Genomic DNA, 13,807 nt, shown 5'->3' on the forward strand with positions numbered 1-13,807 from the left:
TAGCCTCTCCAGGTTACATTGATCCTCCCCTTGTTCAGTCACTCATTAAACAATTTTTTTTTTGAGACAGTGTCTTTGTCGCCCAGGCTGGAACGCAGTAGTATAATCTCAGCTCATTGCCACCTCCGCCTCTGAGGTTCAAGTGATTCTTCTGCCTCAGCCTCCTGAGTAGCTGGGATTACAGATGTGCACTGCCACTCCCAGCTAATGTTTGTATTTTTAATAGAGATGGGGTTTCCCCATGTTGGCCAGGCTGGCCTCAAACTCCTGACCTCAAGTGATCTGCCCGTCTCAGCCTCCCGAAGTGCTGGGATTACAGGCATGAGCCATGGCTTCCAGCTCTAACATTCAACAAACACTTATTGAGCTTCTGCTACACGCAGTGCCGATACAGATGTTGGGATACAGCAGTGACTAAAACATGGTTTCCCCTCCTGTGAGCTTGTGGGCTAGCTGGGGGACAGACAGCTCACCAACAGCATGTAGCAGGACGAGCCGCAGACAAAACTCCTCAGACACCGAGTTAAAGAAGGAAGAGGTTTATTCGGCCGGGAGCATCGGCAACACTCCTGTCTCAAGAGCCGAGCTCCCCGAGTGAGCAATTCCTGTCCCTTTTAAGGGCTCACAACTCTAAGGGGATCCGCGTGAGAGGGTTGTGATCGATTGAGCAAGCAGGGGGTACATGACTGGGGGCTGCATGCACCGGTAATCAGAACGAAACAGAACAGGACAGAGATTTTTACAATGCTCTTCCATACAATGTCTGGAATCTATAGGTAACATAACCAGTTAGGTCAGGGGTCGATCTTTAACTACCAGGCTTAGGTGAGGCAGCCCCAGGCCTGGTTTCGGGTCTGGTTTCTTGGTTTTGGGTCTGGTTCCTAGGCGCCGGGCTACCTGCCTTTAGTTTCACTTATTTTTCCTTTTCTGAGTATAAAACAATATAAAACAATATGAGAGGGTCTGTCTCTCTTCTCTCAAACAGACCTGTCATGTCAGATGGTGAATTTAGGGTCCTGGAAGGACAGTGACCTGGGTACCCGGGTTGGATGTTTGAGGAAGGTTTAATGAAGGGATTACTTCCAAAGGTGCAAGCAAGGTCCAGGGGAAGCACGAGGGTTGGTGGAGCACCTGGGCTGGGAACAGGGAAGGGGAGGGGCAGCTGGAACCTGGGGAGAGGCCCATGGGAGAGGCTTCTGCAAGAGCCCAGGCCTCCGGTCCAGGAGCCCTGCCAGCACCCAGAGCCCTGCAGAGAAGGAGCCAACCCAGGAAATCAGTACCCTCACCTCACTCTCCTTCCCTCCTCCCACACTGTCCTGCCTGCTCTCTGCTGAATGGAAGCCAGTGGGGGATGGGGCCTGCTGATGTGGGCCATACCAGCGCCAGCCTGCCAGGGCCTAGGAGGGTGCATCTGGAGGGGCAGATGAAAGAAGTGATTGCCACACAATAGGGCAGCAGGGGAAGGAGCACTCGCTGCAGGGGTTGCTGTTTTAGGAGGGGTGGGAAGGAAATTTCTCTTTGAACAGAGCCCTGAATGCATTGAGGGGCTGGCCACATGGAGAAGTATTCCAGGGAGAGGGGACAGCAGGCATACTGCTCTGAGGCAGGAGTGTGTGTGACTTCACCACAGGAGGCCGGGTGACTGGAGCAGAGGGAGCAGGAGAGGAGTGGGGCAGGGGTCGGGGAGGAGCTGGGCGGCACCTGCAAAGCCTTATGGGCTTGATGTTATTCAGATGGAGACAGATAGCAAGGAAGTGACGGAAGCTGAGTAGGATCATTCTGGCTGGAGCAGGTGTAGGGGATAGTATTTCTCTTACAGTCAGGTCCACATAGTTTGGCATTTGCCAAACACGATTCAGTAAGGGGATAGCTAGCCACGCTAAGACCCGGGGGAGGTTAGTCCTGGCCCCAAGAGAGCCGGCCAGCCTGTCAGCAAGGCCAAGTGTGACTCCTAACCATAGCCTGAGCCTGTACCAAGGGAGAGGGAGGAAATATAAACCCGCAGATGACTCCTCTCCCCCGGGGAGTTAGCAGTGTAGTCAGGGAGACAGGCAAACACACAGGAACCTGTTTTAACTCCACCAAGACAGTGGAGAACAACTGTCATTGGAAGGTTGGACTTTAGGACTTAAGTACTGAGGCCGGACACAGTGGCTCATGCCTGTAATCCCAGCACTTTGGGAGGCTTAGGCGGGTGGATCACGAGGTCAGGAGTTCGAGACCAGCCTGGCCAACATAGTGAAACCTGGTCTCTACTAAAAATACAAAAAAATTAGCCGGGCGTGGTAGCGGGTGCCTGTAATCCCAGCTACTCCGGAGGTTGAGAGAGGAGAATCGCTTGAACCCAGAAGGCAGAGGTTGTAGCGAGCTGAGATCGCACCACTGTACTCCAGCCCAAGCAGCAATGTGAGACGCCGTCTAAAAAAAAAGGACTTAAGGGCTGAAGCGTGTGCCAAGTTCCGAATGGGGTAGGGTTAGCAAGTGAAGCTTCAGGAAGAGGTAAGGAGCAGGAGGGCGGAGATGGCCTGGGGGAAGGTGGGAGGGCAGATGAGGGGGGTGTTGTCTCACCCAGCCTGTGGGGACTCAGCCACTGAACTGGGCTGTCTGGGGTGCCCCAGCACAGTTCCTGAGGCTTCCAAGTCCCTCTTGTAACATCTATTTTGAGGCTGGTGTGGTGTCAGCTGAAACCAGCCTTTTCCCTTGTAAAGCCAGCAGAGACTCCCTCAGCAGCACTGGCCCTCAGATTGTCCCTCCCCCTAGGCAGGTTCCGTTTGGGAATGCCAGCTCCGAATCAGGGTTGCCCCCCGGAAGGAGTCACGTCACTGGAACTGGTGGGTCTTCCTGTAGGTTTCTCTGGAGGGTCTTTCCCATCGTGGTCATCTGGGGTCCTGGGTTGGAAAGGGCCTGGCGCCAGCTCGTTTACCCAGTGAGTTATTGATGATCTTCGGAGGCTCTTAAATAGCCAGTCAGTGCATAGCCATAAAAAAGATTAGAATCCTGTCCTTTACAGCAACATGGATGAAACTAGAGGCCATAATCCTCAGCAAATTAACACAGGAACCCAGAAAACCAAATACTGCATGTTCTGTCACTTGTAAGTGGGAGCTAAACATTGAGCACCCATGGACATAAACATGGGAACAGTAGACACTGCGGACCACGAGAGGAGGGAGGGAGGGAGGGAGGGAGGGAAGGAGGAAAGGGCCTCGGTCGAAAACCTACCTATTGGGTACTATGCTCACTACCTGGGTGCAATATGCCCATGTAGCCAACCTGTACATGTATCCCCCATAGCTAAAATAAAAGTTGAAAAAAGCAAGATTTATAAACAAAGATGTGCATCATAGCTTTATTTATAAGAGCAAAAGACTGGAAATTAGCTAAATGTCCCGCAATGGAGAATTATTTTGTTTGTTTGTTTTTTGAGACAGAGTCTCGCTCTGTTACCCAGGCCAGAATGCAGTGGGACAATTTCAGCTCACTGCAACCTCTGTCTCCTGGATTCAAGCGATTCTTCTGCCTTAGCCTCCCGAGTAGCTGGGATTACAGACACCTGCCACCACACCCGGTGAATTTTTGTATTTTTTAGTAGAGATGGGGTTTTGCCATGTTGGCCAGGCTGGTCTCGAACTCCTGACCTCAAGTGATCTGCTGGCCTTGACCTCCCAAATTGCTGGGATTACAAGCATGCGCCACTGCGCCCAGCCCCCAACAATGGATAATTATTAATAAACGATTACATATCCATAAGTTTCAATAATGTGGAACCATTAAAAATTATGTTTTGGAAGAGTACTTAATGAAATGGAAAAATGTCAATTATATATTCAATGAAAATATCAGGATGAAAAATAATGTGTATACTATGATTAGAATTATATATTGTACATAAATTCATATACTAAATAAATAATAAATAGACAGGGGCTTCGGAGACTCTTACAAGTAGCTTTGTGGGTACAAGAAGAACCCCCTGAGCCTTGTCAGTTTTTGCCATAATACGAAAGAGTCCTGGGGCCACACATTCTATTTCTTTTGAACTTTGTGATGCATTCATTTACGAGTTTTCCTCAGCTATTGATAGTGGGTTTCTCATTCTTCTGTTTTACTTAGGCGTATACTGAAAAAAGTTCTTAATTCTGCGAACATCAACTTCCCGTGCCCAGGTGCAAGTGGGGGGGCAGCTGGCCCAGGGTAGAGCTTTGCCATGGACCCTGGCGCTCCTGGAAAAAAATTCAAGGTATTTTTCCTCCTCTTGGAGCTTGTGGCCTACCTCATCTCCATTTGATTACTAGCTTTTCTTTTTCTCCTTTGTTAAAAAGTTACTTAATTTTGAAGAGATAATATATGTATACAGTATAAAATTTAAAAGACAGAAAAAGATATAAGTGATAACAAAATATCTTCCTCCTCCCCTATTTCCCAGAGGCTCAGACCCTCATCCCTGGCAGTTGCTATTATGTTACCGTTAATACGACCTTATGTATTCTTCCAGAAATATTCTGTCCATCAAATGCAAATACTTATATTTTCTACTTCTCAGTGTATTTTTTGGTGATGTTCCATGTGAGTAATAAAGAGCTTCTCTGTTTCATGGCTGCATGGTTGTTGTATAGTTCTCCCCTCACTTATTTCCCAGCCCCCAGCTGATGGGCATTTAGGTGGTTTCCAGCCCTCTGTTCTTTCAAGCACTGATGCAGCGAGCAGCTTTCTGTCTGTGCTGTTTTGTTATGGGTGTCCACTGAATGTGGACAGATGTCGTCCAGGTCTCAGAATGTGTACCAGTTGGCTCTCCTGCACTAGTGCCTGCCTCCTTGCCACCGCAGTGTAGAACTCCTTGAACTTGCTACTCTGATAGATAGAAAGATGTGTCTTATTGCGGTTTTATTTGAGTTGGAGTTGAGTTTTTTCTCCCCCCACCGATTCCTTCTATTGCAACAAACAAGTGTGTGTGTATCAGCTGGAACTGGGAACATAGTCACCGTTCTGTGTGATGATGCCCCACAGAGGGGCACCCAGGGACTCTGCAATCACAGAGGAGGGAACACAAACTCTTTCTGGGCTGGGACTTCAGGAAGAGCATCCCAGGGCTGGTGACATTTAAGCTGGACTTTGACCAAGACAAGCAAAGGAAGGAAGGACATTCTAGGAGAGTGAACAGAGGACACAGGATACAAGGGAGTGGCAAGGGCTGAGTGTGGCAGTGAAGGTTAAAGATGCACCCTAAGGGCCTCGTTGGCCTCGCTGAGGAATTTCCATTTTGATTCCATAGGGGTCAGAAGTGCAGAAGAGAAAACACGGCGTATTTGGAACGAATTCATTTGCTGAGCACTTCCTATATGCCAAGCACGGTGCTAAGCACTTCACATAAATTAACTGTTCGTCCTGATGATATCCTAATGAGGTTGGGAAAATTATTATCCCCACTTACACATGTATCAACTTATTTATTTATTTCTTTTTATTATTTTTTTGAGACGGAATCTCACCCTGTCACCCAGGCTGGAGTCTCGCTCTGTCACCAGGCTGGAGGGCAGTGGTGCGATCTCGGCTCCCTGCAACCTCCGCCTGCTGGGTTCAAGCGATTCTCATGCCTCAGCCTCCCGAGTAGCTGGGATTACAGGCACATGCCACCGCACTCGGCTGATTTTTGTATTTTTAGTAGAGATGGGGTTTTACCATGTTGGCCAGGCTGGTCTCGAAGTCCTGACCTCAGGTGATCCACCTGCCTCAGCCTCCCGAAGTGCTGGGATTACAGGCATGAGCTACTGTGCCTGGCCTCATTTATTAATAGTAGTATTATTTTTGCTGTTTAAAGGAAGAGGAAACAGAGGCTTAGAGGCTAAGTACCTTGTGTGAGGTCACCAAGCCACTACATGGCATGACCCTGCCCTGCTCTCTCCTAACCACGTGTCTACCCATTGCATCTGGAAAGCAGCAGAGTGGACTCCTTTCTTGGATGAGCTAGGGGGTATTGCCTCTCTCCAGACTAAAGGAGATGGAGACTTCCATAAACAGCAAAAGCTGTTCTGAGATTCCATGTTCCCTTGAAACATGCAACTGGTGACACCAGTTTCTGAAGCATCCTCTAGAGGTAGTCTGTGCATATCCAGCAAATATGGACACATTTTTCCCTTTTTTTACACGAACAGTAGCATACTGCATAAGCCCTTCTGCACTTGCTTCTTTCCCCACTTACTATCTCTTGGAGGTCACTGCTGATACATAAAGAACTTCCTCATTTGTTTTCGTGGCTGTAGAGTGTTCCATTGTATGTCTTATCCTAACTTATGACCGGTTTTCTATTTAGAGAAATTGAGACTACTTCCAGCAAACAATGCTGCGCTGACATGATGCTCATTTGTTGGGATATCTGCAGGCCAACTTCTTAGAAGCAGAATTCACAGCCTGTTTTAGTAGCTGCTATGGTCTGAATGTTTGTGTCCCCCCCACATTTATGTTAAAATCCCCAAGGTGATGAAGTTAGGAGGTGGGGCCTTTGAGGAGGTAATTAAGTCATGAGAGTAGAGCCTTTGCGAATGGGATTAGTGCCTCTAGGCCAGGCGCGGTGGCTCATGCCTGCAGTCCCAGTGCTTTGGGAGGCTGAGGCAGGAGGATCACTTGAGCTTAGGAGTTTGAGACCAGCCTGGGCAACATGGCGAGACCCCTATCTCCACAAAAATTAAAAATCAACTAATTAGTTTAAAAGTCCCCAGTGAGGCCGGGCATGGTGGCTCACACCTGTAATTCCAGCACTTTGGGAGGCTGAGGTGGGTGGATCACTTGAGGTCAGGAGTTCAAGACCAGCCTGGCCAACATGGTGAAACCCTGTCTCTACTAAAAATACAAAAATTAGCTGGGTGTGGTGGCTTGTGCCTGTAATCCCAGTTACTCAGGAGGCTGAGGCAGGAGAATCGCTTGAACTCAGGAGGCAGAAGTTGCAGTGAACCAAGATCACGCCACTGTACTCCAATCTGGCAACAGAGCAAGACTCCATCTCAAAAAAAAAAAAAAAAAAAAGAAAAGAAAAGAAAAAAGAAGAAGAGATGACAAGCGTGATCCTTGTGGAAGAACTGACATTCTTCCCAGGCAAGCTGCCTCCCTCCCCAGAGATGTGATCACCTGATGGGTGGGCAGGGGCTGGGCTATGGACCAAGCACACCCTCCTGAGAGTGCAAGTGACACGCAGGAATGGGAAGTGTTGTACTGTTGTTCACAGGTGCCTCAGCAGGGAGGGAGAGGAGAGGGTGACCTAGGAGGGCTGTGTTCTTGGCCTGTGATTCAGATGTTGGCACTGATGAGTTGGTAGCTCTGCCCTCTTTTGGAAGATTGGATGGGCACTCTCCCCACCTCCAGGAAAGCCCTGCCCCAGAAATAGCCTGGGCCCTCCAGCCCCCTTCACTGCAGAGCTTTCTATGGCACAGAAGAGATCCAAGCCTGAGCAGGCTCCAGCTCTGGGTCCTCCCAGGAGTACCAACCCCCTGAGGCCTCCCTGCCTCAGCCTATGCCCTGCCAGGGCATCCGCCAGCCACCCAATGTAATCGCCAGCTGTCCAGCCCCAGTCCTGCTCTCACCACCATCTTCTTTCTTTTTCTTTTCTTTTTTTTTTTTTTTTTTTTGAGATGGAGTTTTGCTCTTGTTGTTGCCCAGGCTGGAGTGCAGTGGCACGATCTTGGCTCACTGCAACCTCCGCCTCCCGGGTTCAAGCGATTCTCCCTTCTCAGCCGCCTGAGTAGCTGGGATTATAGGCATGTGCCACCACAAATAGCTAATTTTGTATTTTTAGCAGAGACAGGATTTCTCCATGTTTGTCAGGCTGGTCTCGAACTCCTGATCTCAGGTCATCCGCCCGCCTCAGCCTCCCAAAGTACTGGGATTACAGACGTGAGCCACCGCGCCCGGACACCATCTTCTTTCTTCTTCTATCTGATCGTGTTCAGAAGTGTAAGGCCCATTGTTACATTCAGCCTGGTGGGAACTAAGCTTAAAAACGCAAACCCAGCCAGGCATGGTGGCTCACGCCTGTAATCCCAGCATTTTGGAAGGCCGACTTGCACAGATCACCTGAAGTCAGGAGTTCGAGACCAGCCTGGCCAACATGGTGAAACCCCATCTCTACTAAAAATACAAAAGTTAGCCGGGGGTGGTGGTGGGTGCCTGTAATCCCATCTGCTTGGGAGGCTGAGGCAGGAGAATCACCTGAACCCAGGAGGCAGAAGTTGCAGTGAGCCGAGATGGCACCACTGCACTCCAGCCTGGGAGACAGAGTGAGACTCCGTCTCAACAAACAAACAAATCCCCAAACCTTTTAGGAAACTCAGGCCAAACTACAATGGAGGGACCTGCCCAAGGTCACTGAGCTACTGTAATAGGTGCCAGAGCTGGGACTAGAACTCAAGACTCTGGCGAGGCCCTACCCAGCTCCAGCCAATTCACTTGCCCAGAGGAAAGGATGTTCCCACTCCCTCCTGGCCAACTCCCAACCGTGGGTGAAGGTCCCTGAGTCGAGGGTGGTCAGGGAGCCCCGGGACTCCACATCAGTAGCATTTTACATAGTGCACATTATTGGTGGGGTTAAGGAGGAGAAGTTTTATAACTGAATACATGTAAATATATTAGGAAATATAGTGTAGAATGTCCATGAAAAGTAAAGTCTCAAGGACATTTTGCTTTTTTAGTGGCAGCTTCAGGCTTCTCTCCTAAAGCTCGAGGGGGTGGGAGGGCATGTCTATTTGCTCCTTTTTGTTTGTTTGTTTGGCAATCTGGGAAGAAAAATATTAAAAGCACTGGCCTAATTAATGGTTCTGCCTTAAGCTGGATGATAATGATCTGGTTCCTTTGTTACATATCTTTTTATTCCATAATGGATTAGAAGCAGCTTATAACAAAAACAATAAATAACAACAATCTATGAAATTAAAAAGCAGGCCGGGCGCAGTGGCTCATGCCTGTAATCCCAGCACTTTGGGAGGCTGAGGCGGGCAGATCACAAGGTCAGGAGTTTGAGACCAGCCTGGCCAGACTCCAGTAGAGTTTAGTAGAGATAGTGATACCCCATCTCTACTAAAAATACAAAAAAATTAGCCAGGCATGGTGGCACATGCCTGTAGTCCCAGCTACTCGGGAGGCTGAGGCAGTAGAATCGCGTGAACCCGGGAGGTGGAGGTTGCAGTGAGCCGAGATCGCGCCACTGCACTCCAGCTTGGGCAACAGAGTGAGACTTCGTCTGGGAAAAAAAAAAAAAAGAAAGAAAGAAATTAAAAAGCAGAACCAGTGGAAAGTGGACTTTGGATAAGTCAATTTGGGCGTGAGGAGGAAGAGGGCCAGGAATAAACAAATAAATATACATAAGATGGCAATAAATGCTGAGGGAAAAAAATTAAGCAGGGTAGTGAGAATAGAGGGTGTGGAGGAGGAAGGGCATTGCCATTTATTTATTTATTTAGAGACAGGGTCTCGCTGTGTCACCCAGGCTGGAGTGCAGTGGTGTGATCTCAGCTCACTCAATTGCCCTGGCTCAATCAGTCTTCCCACCTCAGCCTCCCAAGTAGCTGGGACTATAGGCGCACGCCACCATGCCCTGCTAATTTTTTTATTTTTAGTAGAGACAAGGTTTCACCATGTTGCCCAGGCTGGTCTCAAACTCCTGGTCTCAAGCCATTCACCCACCTCAGCCTCCCAAAGTGCTGGGATTACAGGCATGAGCCACCGTGCCCAGCCTGGGGTATGGCCCTTTAATGGAGTGATTATGGAAGGCCTGTCCTCTTCAAGAGGGTGACATTTGAATTGAGACCAATGGAAAAGAGCATTGGGTGGCACAGGAATAGCCAGTGCAAAGGCCCTGAGGCAAGAGTGGGCTTAGCGTATTTAAGGAGTTCAGTGTGGCCAGCATGGAGTGGTAAGGGGCAGGAGTGAGACAGGGTTGGAGCATGTGGGGTCTTGTGGGTATCCTAATGATAACAGTGTTTACCATGAAGGGGTGGACCAAACAGAGGAGTGAGATCACCTGACTTAGGTTTAACAGGCTCATCCTGGAGGCTGTGTTAAGAATTGACTTCCATCATAAATGTGGCAGCAGGAAGACCAGGCAGAAGGCAAAAAAATGATAGTGGCTTGGCCTAAGTGTGTGACAGTTGAGGAGGTAAGAGATAATCAGGGGCTAGGTGTGGTGGCTCATGCCTGTAATCCCAGCAGTTTGGGAGACCAAAGTGGGAGGATCGCTTGAGCCCAGGAGTTCAAGACCAGCCTGGGCAATATAGGGAGACCCCGTCTCTACAAAAAATTAACAATAAAAAAAATTAGCCAGGCATGGTGGTGTGTGCCTCTCGTACCAGCTACTTGGGAAGCTAAGGGAGGAGGATCACTTGTGCCCAGGAGGTCAAGCCTGCAGTGAGCTATGATTGCAACACGGAACTCCAGTGAGACCCTGTCTCAAAAAAAAAAAAAAACAAAAAACAAAAAACAAAACAAAAGAAAGAAAAGAAAAATATCAGAAATGGTGGGTGTATCTTAAAGTTAAACTGACAAGATTTGCCAAGGGATTGGAAGTGGTGTGTGAAGAGTGGTCAGGGAAGAATGCGGCTCCACGCCCTGAGGTGAAGGCTCTGGGTATGGGAGGCCAGGAGGGACTCAGGTGCTCGCTCAGCTGTGCACCTGTTAAGTGCGAGATGCCATTAGGCAGCTAAGTGGAAACACTGAGTTGGTAGCTGGCTCCATGAGTGGCATTCAGGGGAGGGCTGGAAGTCATCAGGGTGGGTGAGAGTTGAGGACGTCATGTCTATTATCCCAGGCTAACCTCTCGATAGATCCAAGGAAAGAACCCACCTAGAATACTTGGAAGGATTGTTGGGCTGCAGTTCCCTGCCTTCCCGAACAGCTTGATCCCATCTGGTGGTTGTGTTCTTTTTGTTTTTGTCAATATTGTTTTATTTCGTTTTGTTCTGCAGTGGGCCAGTATTCCCTGCCCCCTCTTAGCTGCCCTAGACAAATGTACCATGTGGTAAGGGAGTAGAGAACTGACTGTTTAAGGTGGTTTTCCTTGGTAAGGCCTGGGCATGCAGGGGCTCAGAACACTCACCTCTAGCCATGCTGTGTAGACATAGAATAAGATTTATTAGAGAAACTTGTGGGCAGAAAAACAGCAAAGCGACTGGTTTCTCTGAACCCTCCTTATCTCATAGAGGTGGAATTGGCCAGACCGAGCTGGAAGCGCCAAGATAAGCGCTTAGGGAGAAGGATCCCCCACAACCCCCCGCCCATTCTACATATTTAATTTTTTTTCTTTTTTTTTTCAGAGACAGCATCTCGCTCTGTCACCCAGGCTGGAGTGCAGTGGTGTGATCTCGGCTCACCACAACCTCCACCTCCCGAGTTCAAGCGATTCTCCTGCCTCAGCCTCCCCAGTAGCTGGGATTATAGGCGTGCACCACCACACCTGGCTAATTTTTGTATTTTTAGTAGAGACAGGGTTTTGCCATGTTGGCGAGGCTGGTCTCCAACTCCTGGCCTCAAGTGATTCGCCTGCCTCAGCCTCCCATAGTTCTGGGATTACAGATGTGAGCTACTGTGCCCGGCCATCAGTGTACGTGTTTACAGGGGAGTTGGGAGGAGGGTAGGAAATGCCTGGTTCACTACATAACCCTAGAGCTTCCTGGTCGAGGAAAAGGGGTGCCTTCAGAGCTCAGCCACTGGTATTAACCAGAAGCTTTGTGTGATCTTTCCTTGAACTAACTTGGGATAATATTTGTCCTTCAAGGATTGTGAAATCCTTGGAGGTTTGCCCTCCAAACCTTCTCTCCACTCACATGCTCAAGCATCTCTCACCACCTTCACCAAAATCCACTCCCAAGTAGTCATCACAATGGGACTCCTTCAGGGTAAAACCAGCCAGGAGACCAGGCTTCCAGCTAGAGCACAGGGTTTCTCAACCTCAGTACTACCGACATTTATCTAGATGTGTTGTGGGAGGCTGCCCTGTACATTGTAGGACATTTAGTAGCACCCTTGGCCTCTACCTACTGAATGCCCTTACTACCTCCCTAGGATGTCAATGAAAAAATGCCTCCGGATCTTCCAGATATTACCAAATATCCTCTGGGAAGCAAAATCGGCCCTGGATAAGAACCATTAAAGTAAACTAAGACACCAGGGGGCTGCATATTCAGAAACTAAAGCGAGACTGGTAGAAAACTGGGGGCAGCAGAGATTTTTTTTTCTTTTGAGACGGAGTCTCGCTCTGTGGCTTAGGCTGGAGTGCAGTGGCGCGATCTCGGCTCACTGCAACCTCTGCGTCCTGGGTTCAGGCGATTCTCCTGCCTCGGCCTCCTGAGTAGCTGGGAATACAGGCACCCACCACCACACCTGGCTAATTTTATTTTGTATTTTTAGTAGAAACGGGGTTTCACCACGTTGGCCAGGCTGGTCTTGAACTCCTGACCTCAAATGATCCACCTGCCTCAACTTCCCAAAGTGCTGGGATTACAGGCGTGAGCCACCGTGCCCAGCTGAGACTTTTATCCCCCCTCAAATCAGAATACATCTTCACTGTTTCTTCTGTCTAATTTCCTCAAGCTAGACTATAGGAATGTTCTGAAAGACAGTGTTGTAACATTTCAGAGCCCCGGAGCCCAACTCCCTGCATAACAACCCTGGCTCTCTGGCTTGCTAGCTCTGTGACCTTGGACAAGTTACACAGCCTTTGATAACAAAAGTGCCTGCTTCCTGGGGTTGTTGGGAGGATCGTATGAAATAATATGCGTAAAGTGCTTAGGATCGTGCCTGGTACCTAATAAGTTGTTGCAGGACAGGCTCCCCAGGAGACTGAGGTTTGTGTGCAGCAAGTTTGCTGGGAGTGCCCTCAGGACGCACACCGGCGTGGGAGAGGGAGAAGTGAGCACAGGGAAAAGCAGGGCTGCCTGCACTTGCAATGGCGGGGCGCCCTGGTCTGCAAGGACCTTCAGAGTTGTCCTGCATTGAGGGGAGGGACTTAGTGAATGTGAGCTGCCTCTAGGAAGTGGGCGTGACCTTGGAGCGGTGGCTCTCCTGGGAAGGACAATTCCTGGGGCGGGACTGCCAGCTGCTGGCTGGGGGTGTGAAAGTTTCAGTCCCGGAAAGGGAGAGGGTCAGGGAGATAGTGCAGTGTAGCACCCATTGTGAGAGCTTGCTGACCAGTATCATGAGGCTTGACTGAAACAGAAGCAAGCCTGGGCAACACAGCGACATCCTATCTTTTTTTTTTTTTTTTTTTTTGAGACGGAGTCTCACTCTGTCGCCAGGCTGGAGTGCAGTGGCACAATCTCCGCTTACTGAAACCTCCGCCTCCTGGGTTCAAGTGATTCTCCTGCCTCAGCCTCCCAAGTAGCTGAGACTACAGGTGCGCACAACCACGCCCAGATAATTTTTGTATTTTTAGTAGAGACGGGGTTTCACCATGTTGGCCAGTCTGGTCTCCATCTCTTGACCTCGTGATCTGCCCACCTCAACCTCTCAAAGTGCTGGAATTACAGGCGTGAGCCACCGTGCCCGGCCTACACCCCATCTTTAAAAAAAAACCATGTTTTTAATTAGTGAGGCATGGTGATGTGCACCTGTAGTCCCAGCTACTCAGGAGGCTGAGGTGGGAGGATCACTTGAGTCCAGGAGTTCAAGGGTTCAGTGAGCCGTGGTCATGCCACTGCACACCAGCCTGGGCAACAGAGTAAGACCCCGTCTCTAAGATAGGTAGATAGATAGATAGATAGATAGATAGATAGATAGATAGATAGAAGCAAAAATATCTTATTTTTATTTTTAAATATTTTTTGAGATG

General features: G+C 49.1%; 1 protein-coding gene across 1 annotated transcript in view; it reads left to right on the top strand.

The window, feature by feature from the left end:
- Positions 1–4,279, top strand: part of TAF8 (TATA-box binding protein associated factor 8) — a 42,253-nt gene extending 37,974 nt beyond the window's left edge. Inside the window, exon 9 of the mRNA XM_030796548.1 lies at positions 4,114–4,279. Coding sequence (XP_030652408.1) covers positions 4,114–4,198 — 85 coding nt within the window. The 3' untranslated portion in view covers positions 4,199–4,279. The remainder of the gene's footprint in view (positions 1–4,113) is intronic.
- The last annotated feature ends 9,528 nt before the right edge of the window (positions 4,280–13,807 follow it).

The sequence above is a fragment of the Nomascus leucogenys genome, chromosome 17 (assembly GCF_006542625.1).
Source record: "Nomascus leucogenys isolate Asia chromosome 17, Asia_NLE_v1, whole genome shotgun sequence".
NCBI classification, from domain to species: domain Eukaryota; kingdom Metazoa; phylum Chordata; class Mammalia; order Primates; family Hylobatidae; genus Nomascus; species Nomascus leucogenys.